At 36.2% G+C, this 20,822-nt stretch overlaps 1 protein-coding gene across 8 annotated transcripts in view; it reads left to right on the top strand.

Moving 5' to 3' along the window:
* The window catches only part of Scel (sciellin), a 108,164-nt gene that overhangs the window by 60,019 nt on the left and 27,323 nt on the right, over positions 1–20,822 (top strand). For 7 of the 8 annotated variants that reach the window (XM_005374156.2, XM_013516400.1, XM_005374153.2 and 4 more), the window contains 9 exons: positions 1,681–1,740; positions 5,363–5,407; positions 7,025–7,084; positions 7,385–7,444; positions 9,957–10,016; positions 11,506–11,565; positions 15,912–15,971; positions 17,536–17,586; positions 20,005–20,055. In XM_005374156.2, coding sequence (XP_005374213.1) covers positions 1,681–1,740; positions 5,363–5,407; positions 7,025–7,084; positions 7,385–7,444; positions 9,957–10,016; positions 11,506–11,565; positions 15,912–15,971; positions 17,536–17,586; positions 20,005–20,055 — 507 coding nt within the window. The remainder of the gene's footprint in view (positions 1–1,680; positions 1,741–5,362; positions 5,408–7,024; positions 7,085–7,384; positions 7,445–9,956; positions 10,017–11,505; positions 11,566–15,911; positions 15,972–17,535; positions 17,587–20,004; positions 20,056–20,822) is intronic. The other variant, XM_005374155.2, reaches the window with a different exon arrangement.

Below are 20,822 nucleotides of genomic sequence, written 5' to 3'. Positions count from 1 at the left end.
TTTGGATCTTATTTACTCTTGCAGTTTCTTATGCTAGGGAGACAACAGGGGAAAAGGAGTTTTTTTTTCCACAGCTGATGGGAGTGTAGACTGGTGCAACCAACGTGGAAATCAGTGTGGAGATTCCTCAAAAAACTAGGATTAGGGGTCCCATTAGACCCACCTATTCCCCTTCTGGGTATTTTCCCAGAAGAATTGAAAACATCATTCCACAGCGATATATGTGCACCCATGTTTATAGCTGCATAAATTATAATAGCTAAATCTTGGAAACAACTCAAATGCCTACCAACTGAGGAATAAATAAAAAAGATGTGGTATTTTTATATGATGGAATATTACTTAGCTTTAAAGAAAATAAACTTGAGACTGTTATAGGTAAATGGACGCAACTAGAGACCATACTCCTGAGTGAAATAAATCAGATTTGCATGTGAGAGATGTTTTGAAGTTCAAAATTGACACTTTTTTTTGGATTATCTACTTTGATTCTCAGAAGAATTCAGGTTGGAAACACACCACATGGATATACCTTACCTTTGGGAGGAAATTTTTTTTTGTATCTAGGAAATTAAAGTGCAGCTCAACATTTTCCAAACCATTCCATGTGCCACACACGATGTCAATGTGTGTTCTGTGAAATAAAGACTTTACTGTAAATCATGGTTTAATGGAACATTTAGGAAAGACAGTTAAATAGTGTCCTTTGCAGTAAGACTTTTCACAGTCTTCAGAACACACAGAGCCCACGCTTGTGTGTTCTGAAGCACCAAAAGTAGGTTATATTTGCCAAACCTGATGGCAAAATCCTTTCTTCAAGAACCCTGTTGACCCTCTGTGAAACATTTGTTTAAAAATTTGTCTTCGTTATAGGGGAACCTATGTGGATTTCATTAATTGTTCTTTTCCTCTTTTTTATTTAAAAAGGACAAAAACAAAATAAAACAAAGATATAAACAAAACAGTATAGAACAATAAAAATGATACAGAATTTCAAAACAAGGTGGTGGGAAATTAACAATGGTTGTTCTATTACATATTGTTATCTTCAAAGTGATTTGATAACCAGATATAGGCATGTAAGATTGATCAAACAATTACACGTTAAGGGAGATTACCATGGGTCCAAGCCCTTTATGTCTCAGATGTTTCCACCTAGTCCATAGTTTAAAATGTACTTCCTTTTCCTTTGGAACTGGAGAAGACAGACACCTTCACATCATTTGAGGGACTAATTGTCTGTCCTTGTGGATTAATTGTCCTTGAGTTTTGGAGACAAGCTACTGAACTTACTTCTGCATTTACCTGTGCAATTAGTGGGTTTTCTTTTCCAGGTTTTAAAGTTTGGAATGCAGGAGCCATTAATAGCAGTCCTTAGGAGAAAATGTAGTTATTTCAGTGAGCACTAGATGGCAGAGCTAGCACCCAGGTGGGATGACAAAGAGGGTGTGTGTGTGTGTGTGTGTGTGTGTGTGTGTGTGTGTATGTGTGTGTACATGTGTTTGCGTCAGTGGTAAATGAGCCAGTGTGATAGAACGATTTTATTATTCTACTACACTCTAATTCATGAAGAGGACATGGACTATCATTTGCTTTACTAGAAACAAATGTGAAATTATACCTGCTTCAAAGCTAGCTGTACTGTCTATTGACCTGTCTCCTTTTTTCTGTTGTTTGAAGGACTCAGGATCTTGATGACATCATCAAGGTGGCAACCTCACTTCAGAAAACTAACAAGGGGTGAGATCGCCGAGCTTATGAGCTTGATCTTTCCTTTTCTGTGTGCTCTGAAAATGCCTACTGATACCTTTAAGAGTCCCAATTATGAAAAAATCTGTCATGCTCTTTATTACCTATAATTTAGAGGAAGAAAGCATCATAGTCTCTGCCTAAGTACCTTTGAATGATAGATGGCACTGACATTTATGGACATTCGTCCTCTTATTTTCCTTCTGATGATTTTTCTTATCCTGGGGGGTCTCAGCTGCTTAATATCATTCCAGATTTCAGTCCTGCATTTGTGCTGCTGGCCCAGGCCTTTCCTTAGCTATCTCCCCAAACCTCACTTAGGATGTCTTAGGCCATGTTCAACTTCCTTACCCGAAAAGGTGCTATTTCCAGACTTTTATTCTTTGCTTCCTATAGGCTCAAGATTCTGGGATCACTCTCGATTCTTTCCCTCTTTCCCCCACTGTGTAGCACATATGAGCTACATGTCTAAGAGGTCTCTCATGCACAAATGGCCTCACTCTGTTCAAACGCTCATTGATTTCTATGGAGATAATTACAGTAGCTACTCAGATTTTCTTACACTCCTTCAGCCTTTCCTTCATCTAAGCTGTTTCTATCCAAAATGCCAGTTTTTTTCTGTACATTTCTGTTCCCAAACTACTACCTGGTTCCCCATTGTCCCTTATACATAATCTCATTCAGACCCTTTGCTAACTTGGCTCCAGCCTAATGTTCTGGTTATTTCTGACCAATGCATATATTTATCCTACATTAAAAACCAGATTGCTTTTTTCTATGATTACCAGATACCTGCTTCCATTTATGCTCTTCCATCCACACTGCAACCTTCTCCAGCCTCAAGCCTGCTATGTCAGTCCATCCAGGTCCTACATCTTTCAAAACCCAATCAAATACCACCTCCTCTGTGGAGTCTTCCCTGAGTGGTCCAGTGAGATGTGAATTTTTGCCTGTCTAAGTGATTTGAGCCCCACTATTTATATTTTATGATGCCTAATCATGTCTGCTTTGTTTTGTGCTGCTTGTGTAAGTAAATGTGACATCTTCCCTGTCTTCATAATTTTCAGGGTAGATATTTTTTCTTATTCACCAGATGTCATTTGCAGTGTCTGACATGCTGCCTTGTCTAAAGGAGACATTTATATTTCAGCTTATGGTAAAACCATGATGAGCAGTGAGAAAACCTTGAGGATAAATACTCCATGGTTTAAATCCGAAACCAACAAATTTTTTTCTGTGTCCAATGCAATTTGGTAATGATAAGATTGTTACTAGATATTGTTGTCTCAGTCAAAAGAGCAGAAAAGAAGAAACAAAGGGAACCTTGGATTTTGGTGCAAATCTATAATCCAGTAGGAGCTCTGCACGCAGCAGGAGAACAGAAAGTATTCTTCATGTTTCAATTCCATTTCTCTCTCCTTTAAGTTCCTAGATCGCTTAATTTACTTGTGTTTGAGGTAATATTTGTTTTCAACAGAGACCGGACAGCTTTTTGGGGGATGGTTAGAATGTTTGAAGGAGAGATGAGTGATGCTTATGGGAAATGATTGTTTGGTATAAACCAAAAACAATGACAGCAGCAGTTCTTGACCTGACTCCCTTCTGTCCCCACTCACTAGCCATCATGCACAAATTTCACAGCCACATACATTCATCACAGAGAGAAGTGCTGCTTTGATATGGACCAGGAATAATGTACTATGGACTGTCCACTGGGAATAGGAATGGCTTTATTTACCCAAATTGCTCTTTGTGGAATAGAATGTGACTGATAATCTGATTAAGAGCATTTAATGTGTTGCCAATGCAATGGTGGAACTTAATATCCAAGCTTCTTATCAATTTACAGTCATTCTAAAAGCCCAAGTTCTTCATTTAGAATACAGTCTCCATTTTATACAGTTTACCACAGAGTGTGCTTCTCATGGCTTATGCTAATTGTCTGGTGATAAACATGAACAATCCCAGATCCTGGGAACCTCATTGTTGTGACTCATGCCAGTCCGAAAGGTCTGGGGCAAAACTTTATAGGACTCTTAGGTTGTTCGTTCTCTCTGGGCCCAAACAGGTTTGCAGCCTCAGAGCTGGCAGGTAGAACTTCGAGTGAGAAACAAGAATAGATCTCCAGGTCAGGGGTCTGGGTAGAGTTTGTCCCACACAAATATTGAGCATTAATCGATTTTTTTAAAAATCAGGAGTAGCAAGTTTGTATTTTACTGTTTATTCTCAGCAAATTTATTCTCAATCCTATAACTGAATATGTAAGATTACTTAAAGGAATTCAGCTGTGTGATGGCTGTTTACATATTTCTAGGATCTCTCGAAGACTGCCCAAGACAGCTATCCTGAGGATAATGTTATGTTGCATATAAGTGACCCAGCCACTCTATATTGCTAGGGATAATATAATATTTTAATATCTCTAAATTCAGTTAAAATTAGTATAGCAACTATTTATTAAATTAAACATTAAGGTTCTATTTATGATAATGGACAAAATTAATTGAGAATTTATGATTTGGCAGGAACCATGCTGAGCACTCTATGTTCATTAACTTACCAGTTCTCTTCTGAGATGAGTGTGATTACTATTCCCAATTTCCCCAATGGAAAATTGAGAGCAACTCACCGAGGGTCACTAATGAATAAATAGAGAGCTCCAGATTGGAGTGAAGGTGCTCCCCAGCTCAGGAGCCTCAGAGTGTCACCACTGAGTGTCCAGGTCCCACAGCCTCCTGGTCAACACTGAAGATCACTCAGGAGAAAAGAGACATTGAGAAATGCTGGAAAACCTGTAATTTGAGAGCTGCAAGAGGAGAGAACCAAGATTTGTGAATGAAAAGACTAAGTGAGAAGGCGAGAGGAAAGATGTGGGGGTGAGCGGAAGAGGGGGAGAGCATTGGGGAGAAGACACACTGAGGAGGAATGAACAGGAGCAACCAAGAGCAATCTCAGGGACGCCTGGCTGGGAGAGAGCTGGGCCCACGTGTCTCAGGGAAATCTCTGAATCCAGATGCTTAGCTTACATAGGTTGCTCCAGAAAGAGCAACCAAAAGGGCTCTGAAGTTCTCAAATAGGAAATAGCCTAGCACATTTAGCTGATCTGAAATGAGTTGGTGGTAGAGTTCAAGAATCCAGACGTAGAGATGAGCAAGCACATTCTAGTATCCATTTTATGTGCAAGTACACTGTGCAAAGATATTATGTCTGTATTTATTGACATAATTAAAATGCTATGGAGTATCTACTTAAGACTTTATATTTAAGACTGAAGAGGATACAATGTAAAATTGCATTTCAATTCAAAATTGCTGCAGGAGCATGAACATAAGACAAGTGAGCAACTGTTATACTACAAGTGTAGTGCACGACAGTCCATAAAGGATATACCAAATACCTGAAATCCTGCAAGAGATCCAACAAAGTTCATTTGGAGCAGGAGGGAAGGCTTCTTTGAAGGGAGACTGGCCTTGAAGAGCAGCCTTGAAGGATAATCAGGGCTCTAGTGGCACCTCTGTTATTTTCAGATAACTCAGCACTATTCTAAGGTTTATCTGCCCTTTGACTCTGGGTAGGCATGTAGTGATGTGAGATTTTTTTTCTTTTCCCAAAGTAAAGAATTGGATAATATCATCAAAATGAACAAAAGCCTGAACAGGTAAGATTTTAGGGTTTTTTTGTCATTTTGTTTTCTTACTGAATTATACATTGTGACTACTTGTATTTTTTCTCTGAGCAGTATCTAGTCTTTGAGCAGGAGAACCACATACCAGGCTAATCAAAAATATCTTATAAGCCTTAGATAAAAAGCTTGCAGGAAAAATCACTTCATTGTTATTGTGAATGGTTATTAAAGTCTGAAGATACCAATATTAAAGTGTCTTTGATTTTCATACTCCATTATCTTACTAAAGCAATTATATGAATGACCACATTTCTCTTCCCGAAATATTAATGCATTTATATTACAGTTTGGTTTGAGTACTAAATACTTTTAGTTTGACTATTTCAAAACCCACTAATATCTTAGTTAACATTATCTATTTATTTTGAACCATTTATAATTGTAAAACTGAAAATATAGTAGGAAAGAAAAACAAATAATGGAGGCAGAAACAGTGTGTATAATTTTAGTTATCTCTGTTATGAAGTATGCTAAACAGTTGTCTTGGTTATTTTTCTCTCATTGCTGAGGCAGAATACCCAACACCCTTAGAAGGGAAAGGTTTGTTTAGCTCATGGTTTGTGAAGTTCCAGTCCGTAATCAGCTGGCTCCAAGGCAGGGTGGCATGGCTCAGGGGCAACAGTCCAAGGCAGCAGAAGACAGCAAAAGCAACAAGAGTAAAAAAAGGGGGAAAGCAAGCCTCTTTTCCTCCTTTATATTGTATGCAGGCTATCTGCCCACATCATCTCTGTGCCTTCCTCTTCCTCAAGCTCAGGATGTTCACAAAGTGAGGACCATGGCCCTCTGCTGAGTCACTTAGTTAAGCTTCTAAATTTCTCTATTCTCAAGGTGACATGGTGTATCCACCATAACAATGGTTTTAGTATATGTCTTGGTGAAGCGAGCACTAAGTATGCTACCCAAATAAACTGGCAGGAACCAAACAATAAAGGAGAAAATAAAGAAAATGTCAGGTGAAGCAACTGATTGGAGACTCGTGGCATAACGGTGTTCATATCTTGTTCTGGTGCCGATGATCTGTAGGACTACTGATGAAGCATTGTTAGCTGCTTTTCGGTTACCTCACTTACAAAGAGAGGAGGTTTTAAATCAAGAGTCACAGAAGGCAGAGGAGACAGTGGAGGTGGCCGACCATGGGAGACATAGGTAGTGGTGGAACCATGGCAAGAAGGGCAACTGCCCTGTCAAAAGCACCTGGCCGCTTCTCAGCAGCCCCTGAGGGTTCCCACATAGGAATTTGGGTCTCTGCTGCGGGAGAGCCCAAAAATCCAGGGCGGCAGCCACGTGACCTGCCATCTCTGTAAACACTGACTCACATTCAGAATGCAAACACATCCAACACAACACATCTGTAGACCTGTTGTGCCTTGTAGATCCCCAGTTTATTAAGTCTTTTACTGTATTTCTCTAACATCTGCAATTTAATTTTGAGTCTCTGCTCGGAATCAAGCAAATTCAAGAATCAAAGTTCATCCTTCTCACCAGCTTTCTCAACAGCTATTTCCTGTTTTATATGTAAACTGATCTGTTTTTATAGAGTTGAGTATCTGTCATTATTACTGATGAAATTTTTAATGAATATATTTAAAGAAATCAAGGACTTGATGGTCTCTTCAGAGCAAATCGGAAGGCAGAACAAACAGAAAAAAGGTAAAAGCATTTGTCTCTAATCTGGGAATCCTATCTCTTGGATTGCTTGTTTTATTCTTTCCATCACTAGATGAAAGGGAACTGCATCCTCTGGCATGGGAATTAATTAGCAGATGGGCTAGCACTCTCCACACTGAACATTTAGTTCAGACATAATTGCCCAGAAGGATTTCTGCTCTTTCATTCAATGAGAGTAAATGAGCAATTCTTGGGGAATGTTTATTGTATCTGACCTTTCAAGATACCACACAATTTCATTGCAATATACAGGGTTTTATTGGAATTTTTCTGTGTTTATAGAGCCAAAAGTCTTGAAAGTCTCATCCATGTGAATACCCAGATGGACAAAGATGGCAAAGAGTAAGTTTCAATCAAAACCAAGACAGGTCATTTCCGTTGAGTACTAAATTGTCTACTGTGTTCTGGGGGAAACCTTCTGCTTAGGGCGAGTCAGCAAGGTTGACGGGAGGGGTGTGGGATCAGGGTCCAGTGATGATAAGCATCTTGATGGTGTTTTTGCCATGGCATTCATCCGGGTGTCCCTGGGCAAGTGGCTTAGCCTTTGTGAACCTTTATTTCTTCATCTCATAAAATGATGTGTCTGACTTAGATGATCTCTAAGTTCCCTTGTATATCTAAAAAAGAAATAAATCCAAGTAGCTGTTATAAGTAGTGGACAATAGTCTTGTTTATGAAGAATCTTTACCATAAGATGCTTATGTTCTGGGAATATAGCCACTTGTCACTAAAGTCTTTTCAATGTAGAAGGCATTTTTCAGTTGGAATCTGGGTAGCACTTCACATGTATACCTCTCCGTATGTATTTGTAAATACCTTGTGGTTGAAAACCATGCTTTTTAAAACTTTGTACCATAACATGGATTAATTTATAATGAATAGCTGAATTAGCAGCATGTGAGAAATTAACTTGTAGTTTTAAACTAATCCTGATATAGTGGAAAATTGAATTTATTACTGGTATTACTTTTCATGTTGAAAGAAACCACACTCTTGACAGTTTCATTAAAGAAAAACCCACAATAGTCAAGGATGATAAATGGTAAAGATTTATAAAATTTCTGGTATTTTCCCCCATAGATGGGCTTCTCGCTTTATATTTGGTTAGTCATTAAACTTGCCGTCCTAACATGATAATTATTTCTACTGTTGCAGTTATTTTAGAAAACCATTTATCTGGGCCAACCTGTGCACAGAGTGCTACTGTAGCTTTCCAAGTCAACCTTGGCAGATATAGCCTCAACTCTTTCTTTTGTGGAACACTGAATACAGTCTACGTGGTGAAAAGTGCTGGCAGCAACCATTACACTGATGCAGGATGTTGCTTGAAAATGTATTACCGTATGTAAACACGGTGACATATGACAGGCAATTTATTTTTCAAATAGAGCATAGGTGAAGCAATCAGTTCTCTTCAAGTGTTTACATGGATCTCACAGGAAAAGACGAAATCTCAAGTATTTAAAAACATGGAGCTGGAGAGCTCCACAAAAATGGTGGTGAATAGGAAAAGTAGCATGAGCACCACAGATGTATCATTTTGGGGCTAGGAAAGAGAAGAAAGAGGTGATTTGTAATCTAGGAGAACAGTAGCAACTGGACTCTGTGTGTGTGTGTGTGTGTGTGTGTGTGTGTGTTTATGTGTGTGTTACTGATTTTAAGGATTGAATCCAGGGTCTTAACACTGAGCTATAGGCTCAGTCCATTTCACTTTTTTTTTGGAAACAGGGTCTTGTTAGCTCAAAATTATTATCCTCCTGCTTCAGTTTTCCAGAGTGCTGGCTATCCAGGCCTGTGCCACCAAGCCCAGCTTTCTCCTGGGACATTTTAAGAGAAATGTTTAAATGCTCAATATATTTACATTCAAGGGGTGATCAGTGGATTTCCACCCAAATTCAAAGAATTTTCATGCTTAAATAAGACAACATTTTAATGTATATCTTAAAGACCACTCCTTCCCCCCTTAAAACCTACCATCAAAGAGCAAAAGCTAAGACCCAGCTTTTGAAGGGGCAATTTTCCTTTAAGGTAATTCAATCATAACTGAATCATGGTTGGAATCTTGATATTAAGATGTCTGCTGAGTATCTTGCACAATGAGTTGCATACTGAGACAGCCACTTGAATACTTCTAAGAACATCTAATCCTTTACACTGACTATATCTTACTGCTATTGTGTGAAATCTGCTGTTATCATAAGAGATTCTGAAGACAGCACTGAGTTGTTTTCCATTTCATTCTCTGTCTTGCTCTGTGTTTTCTTTTGTCCCAATATTATAAAGAGATCAAAGCCTCGGAAGTTTTAATAAAGTTAATCAAAGTACTGACAAAAATGAGAAAGGGTAAGTGAAACTCCTGCTTTGCTGGAGCTCTTTTTTCAAGTTAGCTTCTTATGCCTTGTTGGAAAGGGGAGCGTCATGCCTTCCTCTGCCGAGAACAGCCTGTTCAGGCCTAGCAAATGTGATGAATGCTCTTTCTATAGGACCACGTCCTTGATTTGCACTGAAGTAGGTGCAGGAAAACTTGGTACATAATCTCTTCCTAGGTGTTCTTAAGTGATTAAAAATGAGTCAAGTTTTAAATATTAATTAAGAAATAAAAGGTCAATATTGCAAAGGGAGAAGAGCAGGAAGTTTTTCTAAACAGAGTTAGACTAGGGTAAATGAAATACTGCTGTATAAATGAATAAAGTTAAGAGTAACTGCATTCAAGGTCTTTCTGGTTCTGAAGATATCTGACATCATATTCAGGCACATTCTTCTTTATATAAATTTTAAAGACAATCGTATGTAACCTAATAGATACAAAATTGCCACACCCAATGACAATGAATTTGATTTTTTTTTCCCAAAGAAGCCGAGACCTTGAATCTATCACCAAAGAGGATACCAGGACAGATGGAACCAGAAGAGGGTGAGAAGTGTGTGGATGTCTCTGAATGTTGGTTACGCTCTCCTGGATTGATTGGTTACCTGCTCAGGGATACTGAAGGTGTCACAGTTTTGGGTTTATCTTCTCTCTTTTAGTCTCATCTCCGGTGCCCTGATCTTTCTATTGAAGGGTCTACATTATATTTTATCTAAATTCTCTTACATATAACCCGATAAAAACTAGAGATTGATTAACTGCATTATTGTTAGGCAATTTTATACTAAAATCAATTTAATATCAGTATTTTTAAAATTTTATCTGAAAGATTGGGTTAATAGTCACTAATATGGAATGTGTACTATGTATATAATATTTTGAAACAGACCTAAACTTTTTTAAAAAAGTAAAGATCTTGAAAATATTATCAAAGTCAAACTCAAAAGAAATGAAAATTCCACTGGCTGAGATGGTTAATGTCTTTAATTCTAATTTCTACAAGAGACAATCAATTAGAAGATGAAAAGATTTGGCGTTTTAGCTTCATAACCATATTTTATTGTAATGAAATCAGACAATAAAGATGGACTATCCCTACGTGTCCCCTGTAAAACCACTTATTTTTGAAGAAGTGCTCCACATTTGCTTGTAGGTTGCTTTTTGGGGTCCCATCCTAGGGGGACCTCAGGTGCTATGTCATTGGGTTGGCTGCCATGTCAGTACAGCTGTGAAGAGGAGCCAGCCTGGCAGTGCTGACCTTTCATTTCTAGTGTGGCTTCAGAAGCCCCCTTTTCACTCAATGTACTTTAATGGGGCAGAATGTGTCCTCCTGAGAAGTGAATCATTAATTTCCCTACTCTGTAAAGTATTTTTTTTCTTGCCCTTTGTTACTTACCATACCTTTTGGGAGGTATCAGGAATTGAACTCAGGACCTCGTGCTCACCAGGCAGGCGCTGTACCACTGAGCTCTATCCCCGGGCCACGACTTACCATAATTGTGAATCTGAAGCAAATGATATGTAAAAAGTTTTTGTTGGGGGGGATGTGTTTGTTGTGAAGGCATGTTTTCTTAACTGTCATTATTTGTAACATTGTTAAATTATAGCTAACGAGATTTTAATGATCATTTCATATTGGAATAGGGAATTACATTTTATTTGTTGAGTAAAAATTTATATTTCCTCTGGACCCAGTATAGAACTTCATTTAACTTACATTACTTCAATGTTGCCTACCTACTTGGGGTGTTGTAACAAGATACAACTGGGGACAAAGTTGTTCAGTGACAACTTTCACATATATTTATGCATGCTGAGGACCAAAAATATGCTTCTTGTTAATAAGTAAACAGCCTTAAATGGTCCTCTACTTAAGATGCAAGAGAAGGATTTTCATCTGCATTTAGAGATTTAAATATTTACATCCCCACAGAGAACTTGTATATTTGCCACTTCCTAACTTTTCCAACCACTATTCTTTTTATTACTGTTTTACTTTAATAACATTCATTAAAACTATTTTCTTTATTCAAAGAAAACAAGGTTTTGCTGAGCTTGTTAGAGTAAATCCTGAAACAAATAAAAACATCAAAAGGTAAGATATTTTAAACTGTCTTCTCCCTTTTGTATGGCATTTATTACACATTAGAATTCTTAGTGCCTGTGTTCAGACAGCAAACTGAAGTTCAAGACAAAAATGGAGATTTCTCTCCAAATATATTATATTAAGCAGCTCTATTTACATGATACACAGACCTCTCTTGTAATCTATTCTTGAATGGTTTGTTATCCAATAATTTTGAGAAATTAAAAAGAAATTTGACTGACCTTATCTACTGAGCTCAACCAGTATTATTTTCTGTGTGCACATGAGATTGTACATGTGTATAAATGTACATCTGTGTCAGCAGTGTGGGAAATGTATGTGTATGTATCAGTATTATATGTATAAATGTATATTTAAGTATATGTCTAAGTAATGTGCATACATATAAATGTGTATGTATGTATCAATAATCTGCATGTACATATGCATATTTGCTTATATGTGTGTGCATTTATAAGTAGTGTGTACCTGCATGTGTATGAACTAGTGTTTGGTGTATTTGTGTGTGTAGTAATGTGTATATGCATGCAGTGTGGTATATATTTAAGGATGACATGATTATCAAAGTGGGCTCAATGAAAAGAATGTTTTACCCATGAATGGTCAAGTAAGTCTGGAGAGCTTATGTCCTTTTGCTTTTTATTTTTACTAAGCAGATGGCATGTTTTGAAACTGATATTATTGCCATGTTGCTGAAAACAGTGTACCAAACAGTCCCATGTGGTTTCTGCTGAACTCATCTTCATTCATTTAACTCGGTACATGATATTATTTGTTGACTCTACACAGAGTGTTGCCAAGGCCCGTGGGCCCTGTTGGCAGAGTGAGGGCTCGGCTAGCTAAGAGCTGGTGTGCATGCTGACCAGCTGTCTTGCTTCTGGCCATGTAGTGTAGCCACAGGCACAACCACTGGATGGAGGAGAGGCTTGTACCATCCTATACCCAACAGGCTGATGCAAAAGCATTGATTACATTGTCTGCCTCGGTGGTTCATGGAGGTAACTTGAGGTTGGAAGTCTGAGCAGCGAGTCTGAAAGACTTGGGTTCAAATTCTGGCTCTTTTTAACTATGTCCCAGTACTTCAGTTATAATGCAAAGATCGTAATACACTCATGCCTACTGCATGCTAGGCAGAAATCATTGTTACAATAGTAAAAACTCAAGAATTGTATTTTTATTAATGATTTAGATAATCTTCAGATACATTTAGCTTATCTTGACTTCCAAAAAATATGTTTTCCTTTCCAATTTATATTAGACTATTTCAAATTCTGACCTATTTTTCTTAATATTCTGAATGTGTGTCATGCCTATGTATGCACATATATTATGTACACATACAACTGTTTGCATGCATGGGTACTTTTATGTGTGTGCATATGTGCATGAGTGTATGTTGTACATGGGTGTAATTGCATATATGTGCACTATGCTTGTATATTCATGAATTTCTGTGTAAGCATATGTGTGCCTTTGTGTGTATATGATGCATATGTATACAGATGTGTATATTTGTGCATGTATGAGTGTATGTGTGTGCTTTCTGGGAGCTTTTAAGAGTAATAGATGTTAATTCTTTTTTCTACACATAATGAAGTTCTGTATATCCTTCAAAAAAATCAGATCCTGTTCTTTTCCTTTTTAAAAAGCTTTCAATATCCCTTCATGTCAGGTAGAATATAATTCTAATGCTTAACAAAGGCCTTTGACCTTCTCAATAAAGCCCTGCCAAATGCATCTTTCATATCCTGGAATTTGAATGCCAGGGTCATTACTGCTGTTAAACCTTTTTCATATACTGCTCCTACTCCTGGAATTCTCAATCCCTACATTGTTACATTTTTAACCACGTTATTTCTGACTATTGAATATAGTTAAATCACTTCTAACTCCCTCGACTGCACATTAGACACCAGGCACTCTTTTATGTTTTCTTCAGAGCATGTATCTTCATCTGCAATTGTGGCATTCATTTATGTATCTATTTCATGCCTCTCCCCAAGTTGAAACGGTAGCCTCTTAAAGGTTGACCCTCTGTCCGTAAAGATCACGTTGATTTTAACACTACACTGCAGTGTAGTCTGGTGTCCTCCATACTTTCCAGTTTGTGGATTGAAAAATTGTGCACACGGTAAAGATACAGGGGTGATCAAAATATATAGTGAATGTTTACATTTTAAAAATTTATTACAGTAATTTGCGACCAAGCATGGTAGCCCCGCCTGTAATCCCAGCACTAGGGAGGCTGAGGCAGGAGGATCACTGCCAGCCTGGGCTATAGTGAATTCAAGGCCAGCCTGAAGTGCATAGTGAGACCCTGTCTGAACACTCACTTCAAAAAAAAGACACAATTACCATTAAACCCTCACCAAATACTCCTTTCCCTTAGAATACATTGATCTCATCATTGTTGATACTTTCTTTTTTTATTATAAAAAGAATAAAAGTACAACATGTGCAAACATCTTTTTGTCTCCCTAGTGTAAGACCCTGAAAGAGTAAATAAAACCCATAATGTACAATAAACATTATGAAAGGGAAAGAAATTATTGTCACTTTCTGAAACAGGTCTGGAAGTTCTCTTTCCAGAGTGTCTTTATAAAGTATGATCAAATATTCAGTGAATGGTACCGCTGAGTGGCGTTTAATACAAAGATAAGGGTATGTTTTTATCCACTTTATTCCCTGGATCTGAGACCAAATCTGATTTCTGGCTCTTCCCCAAATTCAGTATGACCATGAAAGGCAAATGCTTTGAATTGATTTAAGGCATCAAAACAGCCAACTATACATCTAGATACTCATTAATGAGGCCTTCCAGAATTGCTTCAGAAAGCTGCAAGTACAATGGGATAAGTGTGTTTAAAGGGAGGAGGAATATCCTCAGGGGGATTCATCCCAATGTGCTTTTTATTGTAATACATCTTAAAAATTTAAATATTCCCTGTAGTTTTCAATTACACCTTATACATAACACTATGAGGAACTGCTCCCCAGAGTTAAGCTCAAATATTATATCATTATGTTGATTAGAAACCACATTAATTAGTTCACTTTTCTTTATTGACTTTATGAACTAAAGAATTTAAATAACCTGTTACTATTATGTGCCTCATGTAGTGTTTAAAGAGATAAAGTCTTGAAATATAATTAAAGGAATATAATGAAATATAAGAAATGATAATGCTCCCTGTTCCGTTATTTTTAGAATTTTCAAGTCTCTTAGAATTTTTCTCCCACAGGTCCTGGCATTCAAATTCCATAAAATTTTTAGATAAAAATCAACAAGGGGTAATCTGGAAGACAGTAGCTGTTTCTTTGGGGTTAATTGCTTCATTACTTTCAGGATGAATCTCTACATATTTTGTTGCTGTTTTTTAGTCTAAGTTTCATATCTTGACATCTGGATACAAACAAAAAGCTTGGATCAACATCTGGTTGCTCCCAAATATCTGTAACTTTGATGTTTAGATGAAACCTCTGAGACTTTTTGATATGTTCTTTGTAAGATCAGAGAGTGTGGGGAATAATGTGAATACACCCTCCTGTGGATGGGTCCCCCTCATGTGGTGTCCTCTGCAGATCAGAGGAGAATTTGTTGGTGCTGTATATGTGGAAAACACAGGTAGATGCAGTAAGAAAGACATAATTCCATTAAGATCAGAAGCAGACATATATTGAAGGTTAACAATAAAATACTGAAGCAGTTTCAGTGATTTATAGTTGATATGTGCAACATTCCAGAACTCTATAGATTTTAATGTTTGCTGCCAAAACAATTCATCAGAATGTGTCATTGTAACCCACAATTTTAGGTACCAGAAGCAGATGCCAGCTTGCATATAATGATTTTAACAAATTGGGGTATTTACCTTAATACAGTTTTGTGATACAAATCTGCCAATGAATCTCAAATGAATTCTTTGGCATGGATTCTTCTAAATTGTTTTTGAAGTTCTATGCATGTGAGAGGTTGATATTTAGAGCGTTTGGCTTCTGGAATGTTCCATAGGACAAGTATGTAAACAAATACCAAAACGTTTTGTGTACTCGGCAAAGGCTAACAATATAGTATTAAATGCACCGAAACAGAACATGTTCTAGCGCAAAATTTATTCATGGCTAAATGCCTCTAAGTTGAAAATATTGTCTGGGTCTCAATGAGTTCCAGAGATATATAAATTCTTGCAGACCTTCATAGTCACATTTAACAATTGTCAACTCTTCAGCATGATATCAGTGAGTGCTTATACTATTTGTGAATATTAATGAATAGTTTCATCCACTTGTTGAAAATCTACTGTTAACGTCACTATCTCCTCAATATTTTAAAGCAGCCAAAGCCTTGGAAATCTGATCGAAGTGAGTCCTCAAGGAAACAGGAATAGACAAGGGTGAGGATTATATCTTAACTCTCTTCCGTCGACTCCTCATAAATCTGTGGCACTCGTAAGAGATCAGTTGAGAAGCCTTGGGATTGGAAGCTAAAAATCTGAGGCTCATTACTCACCAGCCAGGTGTCATTGAGCAAAGTTTCTGGACAACTGGGCTGCAGCTTCTTTAGTTACCAAACGAGGGCCGTAGTGTTTGTTCTGTCTTTGACATTGCATAGTTATAAGGATCAAACGAAATAATATGTATAGGATTCCTTTAAAGCTATAAATGAAAATTATTAGCTAACCAGAGTTATTATAGCTATAACATTTGATATTTATGGGGATGGAATGAAAGTTTTTGGCAAATCATTATATTATTCTTGAATCCACTGTTAAAAAAAACCAATCTTACCTAAATTTTATGGTTTTAAGAGTAAGTGGGAAACTAAGCCAAAATACCAATGAAAGTCAAAAAATTTTGAAGTGTAGACTAATACTGATATCTATCAAAACAGTAAAATTCATGCACATATACTTTTAAATCAAAACAGCCAGTTGATTTAATTTTATTTTTATTTCATTTTTGTTTGTCTTTTGTTCAAAGTTTCAAAGACCTTACTAACTACAAAAATGTGAGTCCAACAGTCAAAAAAGTCTTCAAGGGCAACCTTTAATAAGTTCCTCTTTTTCATTTCATGCTAACCAATGCTTAAAAGTATAACTAAATCACCACTTCAATTGGTTAATGCTGAACCCAGTCATAATCAAGACAAGCCACGCAACCCTGGCTACCCTTTGTATCTAAAATGTTAAGGATTTTGGTCAAGCGACTTCTGATATAATCAAAATATCCTTCAATCAATTAGGTCCACAGTTGCTTTCTCAAAATGGATAAGATCTTTTTATCTATTGATTTATTTACTTTTGTTAAGCAGAAGAGATGGTACAGTAGAGGGGATGATATAGTAGAGAGGTAGTGGGCTGGAGCTCGTAGATATGAGCTTAGGCCTGACCTACTCCTCCTATTTGTGTGGTCTCCGACTAATCATTTCTGTTTGGGTTTTGTTTTTTTCCTCCAAGTGAGGAAAGGGGATCAATTGATTTCTAGACACTTCGAGAACTAATTTACAAGTTGCAGTAACATTGTTGGTGTCATAGTAAAGCCCAAGCATTCTAGACCTAGTTTGTCTACTTTTAAATTCCAGCCCTGCCACTATCAGCAAAGGTGGGAAAATCAGTTACTCTTTCTGTGTTAGTTTTCTCTGTGTATGTTGTTAGGATGATAGTACTTCCAGTGTCACAGGATTGGTGTGCTGATTATACTAAACCATGTACATTACATTAGAACAGTGCCTGGCATGTCAAAAATCAAAAATATTCTGAAAGTATTTGCTATTATTTATTATTTTTATCCAGTTACTGTTAGGTCCCAATATAAATATTTATATTCAGCTCTGAAAAACCTCAACTCTCTAAGATGAAGACTATTCATAATAAAATATTTCTAAGTTTTGACAAATATTTGCAAAACCATTTGATGTAAATCTACTACTGATCTGATTATTTCTTCTATTTTTTAAAGGGGCCAAAGTCTTGACTGTCTAATCAAAGTAGTTCCTGAAATGAACCAAGGGTAAGGTTTATGAAACTCGTCATCTCCCATTTTTGAATTCAACTTTAAAAATTCAAATTTAAAAATATGATAAAAGCATTGCCCTGGCACAGAGAAAACCAATGATTGGACCTAAAATTAGCAGCCCCTTGGCCACCAGCCCATGCACTGGTGTTGGAGCCCTCGTTCAGCACTCTTTGATGAGGGCTTTTGTGTCAGAGAGAATTCCTTGAATTAGATTAATGATTCCTTGCCAGTATGGGATTTGTGCGGCATGATTGAGACTTCCTTCTCTGAGAGATTCTCCATGAGGTGAAACGCCACCCCAAAATAATTTCCTAAAGCTAAGAAGAAAAAGAAAAGAAAAGTCTTTAGGTGATAGACATTTTCCTTCATCATTTATTCCCTCTCTTTTACTTGTGCATCTCCTAAGCAGTCTTAAACTTGGACAGTCACTTTTAAAAAATTATTTTTTGTTCATTGAAAATATAAAGACTACAAAGAAGGACATTTGCATTTTATAGAGAATTTTCTGTAAGGCACATCATGTTAATTAGACAAAGAGTGATAAAACTATGACATTATAAACATATTGTTATGCTAGTTTGAATTTAAGTTAAATATGTAAATACCAAGATACATATCTTCTTTGTGATAGATTTCCTGTCTTATTTCGCATATGGAAATGCTCTTTATTTTTGTAGTTTAGCTATCAAACATTGTTTATTTAGACAAGATCAGAGGTAATATTTTTCTTAAAGGGCTAGATAATAAATATCTCTGGGTTAGAGGACCTAAATAGTTTCTCTGTTACTAACATAGTAAATTCTGCCCGTATAGTGAAAGCAGCCATAAAAATATCTTGTAAATGAATGGGCATGGTTATGTTCTAATAAAACTTTATTTATAAAACAAGGCTGCAGTCTGAATTTTGCTTCAGGGCCATCATTTGCAGACCCTTAAACTAGATGGCATTTTATTTGGAAACAGGGAGAGGATTAACTCTGAATTTGAGGATAGCCAGTTCCTCCACCTCTATCTCACTTACACATGTAATTTCATTCATTTTATATGAAACTGAAGATTTCATGACTCTTATTTGAATATTTACTGCTAAATTGTCCTTATATTTATTCAAATAGGAATAAAATTCTATTGCCAGGCCCTGGATTCAGAGACCAAGTAATACTTTACATCACAGACTATGTTGTCTTTTTTTTCTCTCCTAGAAAGACTTAATGTCTAAAGGTGAAGGTGACCTCAATTTATGACCTTTTATAATAGCCACATGCTGCTGTTTATTGCACTTAGTTGTACGTCTGTTTTTTTCACTTGGCAGCGAGATTTTTTAAGTTCAGAGCACATTTACCAGCTGTATAGTCTTGAATAAATTGCTTAATCTTCAAGCCTCAGCTTCCTTATCTATGAAATCAGGAGTTAACTTTTTCCTGAGTCACTAGAAATATAATGTGATCATACTGTAAAATACTTATTTACTATACTTTATCTACCAGCATTATTATTGTAGTTAGTATTTTTCTTCATCATTGAATCAACATAGCACTCCTTGATACTTAACTTAAAGAAGGTATAAAAAATCTTTATGAAATTACTAGCATTTAGCTATTTTTGACTCACAAAATTATATTTAATATAACTTTATATCATAGAGTATAATATTTTCCATGGGAAGATATGTATATAATAAAATGAGTATATAGGTTCTTTCTAAAGAACAGCTAAATGGCTTTCCAGACTTTCTTCCTTTTTCTCTTTAGGATATACAATGCCTTGTCCAATAATAAAGGATATCAAGTTAGATTTATTATTCAGGCCTTTTGGTGTTAGACTGTTATGTTTAAAATAAAAAGACAAATTATATGATTTGAACTTTCATTTGTTGTGATTTGGCTTTATGTGAAGTGTAATTCTGAAATGATTTAATTAATATTTTGAAATAGAAGTAATATCATATCTTCAGATCATATAGATTACCTGCATAATTTAGAATCAGGAAATAATTCTTTTTAAAACATCTCAGTTTTTAAAAATGTTCTTTCTTTTGGAAGGGGGAAAGAATACATGGAAATGATAAGTAATTTTATATTTTTGTCTTTCTCACGATACCCTCCAAAAATACTCTATGCTAATGCTACTACAGAAATATAATACAGAAAATAAGGAGTTCATGACTAATTTTACTGTGAGACTGACTTGACAGAAGCATTTATAAAACCAAATTCTCATACATATGAATTGTTCGTGAACTGAATTGATAGAATTTACCTGTTTTTGCATGAGGCCCCAAAAAGAATTCACATGGTGATGGAGTTTTAACTTAGCAATAGTCATTTGTTTCAACATTAAGGTTGAAAAGCACAAAATGGTTGATTTGAGTTGACTTTGTCAGCTACCGAAATTTACAACATTTATTTTTAGGGACCAAGATCTGGATAATCTTATCAAAGTGAGCACCTCAGCAAACAAAAGGTAAGCTCGTTAAGATTACTGAAGATTCCTGAGCAATTCTTCAGTGTATATGAAGAAAATGACCATTCAGATAAGGACATTTCAAAAGCAGACAAAAAAAATGAGTACATGTCACTTTGTTGATGAAGAACAATACCAGACAGATTTTTAAAATTATTGCTTCCATTTATTTCATTGTAATATTGTTGAAAATGATAATGCTGAAGCTAATTCTGTAATATTTACTACTTGAATACCTTTTGATGCAATAATATTTTAAGTATATTATAAGAGTAAATTTGTAGTTAGTAATTATAAGTTCATAAAACTAAGTAAGCCAAAGAATATTGGCTTTATACTTTCCCATAAACCCAAGGATTAATTTTTAAATGACTGTCAGAAAACTAGCAACATAATAGTCTTATGTTTCATTTGAATATTTTCACATGACTTTGAATTTATTTCTGTTCTTGAGAGATTAACCCCATCACAGATTGGAGCAAAAGCTAATGAAAGCATGGCAGAGGAACTCTAAAATATTTTTCATAGAATTATTGTGAAGATAATGTTGGCAAAAGCATTGTGCAAATGGAAGGAACCACTGTGAATGCCAAGAGACAGGGAAGGAGTATGGACTTGGGGTCAACTTGTCCACATTTCAATTTTGATTCACACTCAACCACTGTTTGAGAATCTGGCCTCAGGAAGTCTCAGTCCTTATGAAGCCTGCATAGCCCAGATATCTTTTTCTTTTCTCTTCTCTTCTCTTCTCTTCTCTTCTCTTCTCT

Source organism: Chinchilla lanigera, unplaced genomic scaffold (genome assembly GCF_000276665.1).
Source record: "Chinchilla lanigera isolate Chin_1 unplaced genomic scaffold, ChiLan1.0 scaffold00003, whole genome shotgun sequence".
NCBI classification, from domain to species: Eukaryota; Metazoa; Chordata; class Mammalia; order Rodentia; family Chinchillidae; genus Chinchilla; species Chinchilla lanigera.
Note: the sequence above shows the minus strand (reverse complement) of the source record. Positions and strands in the feature narration are given on the sequence as shown.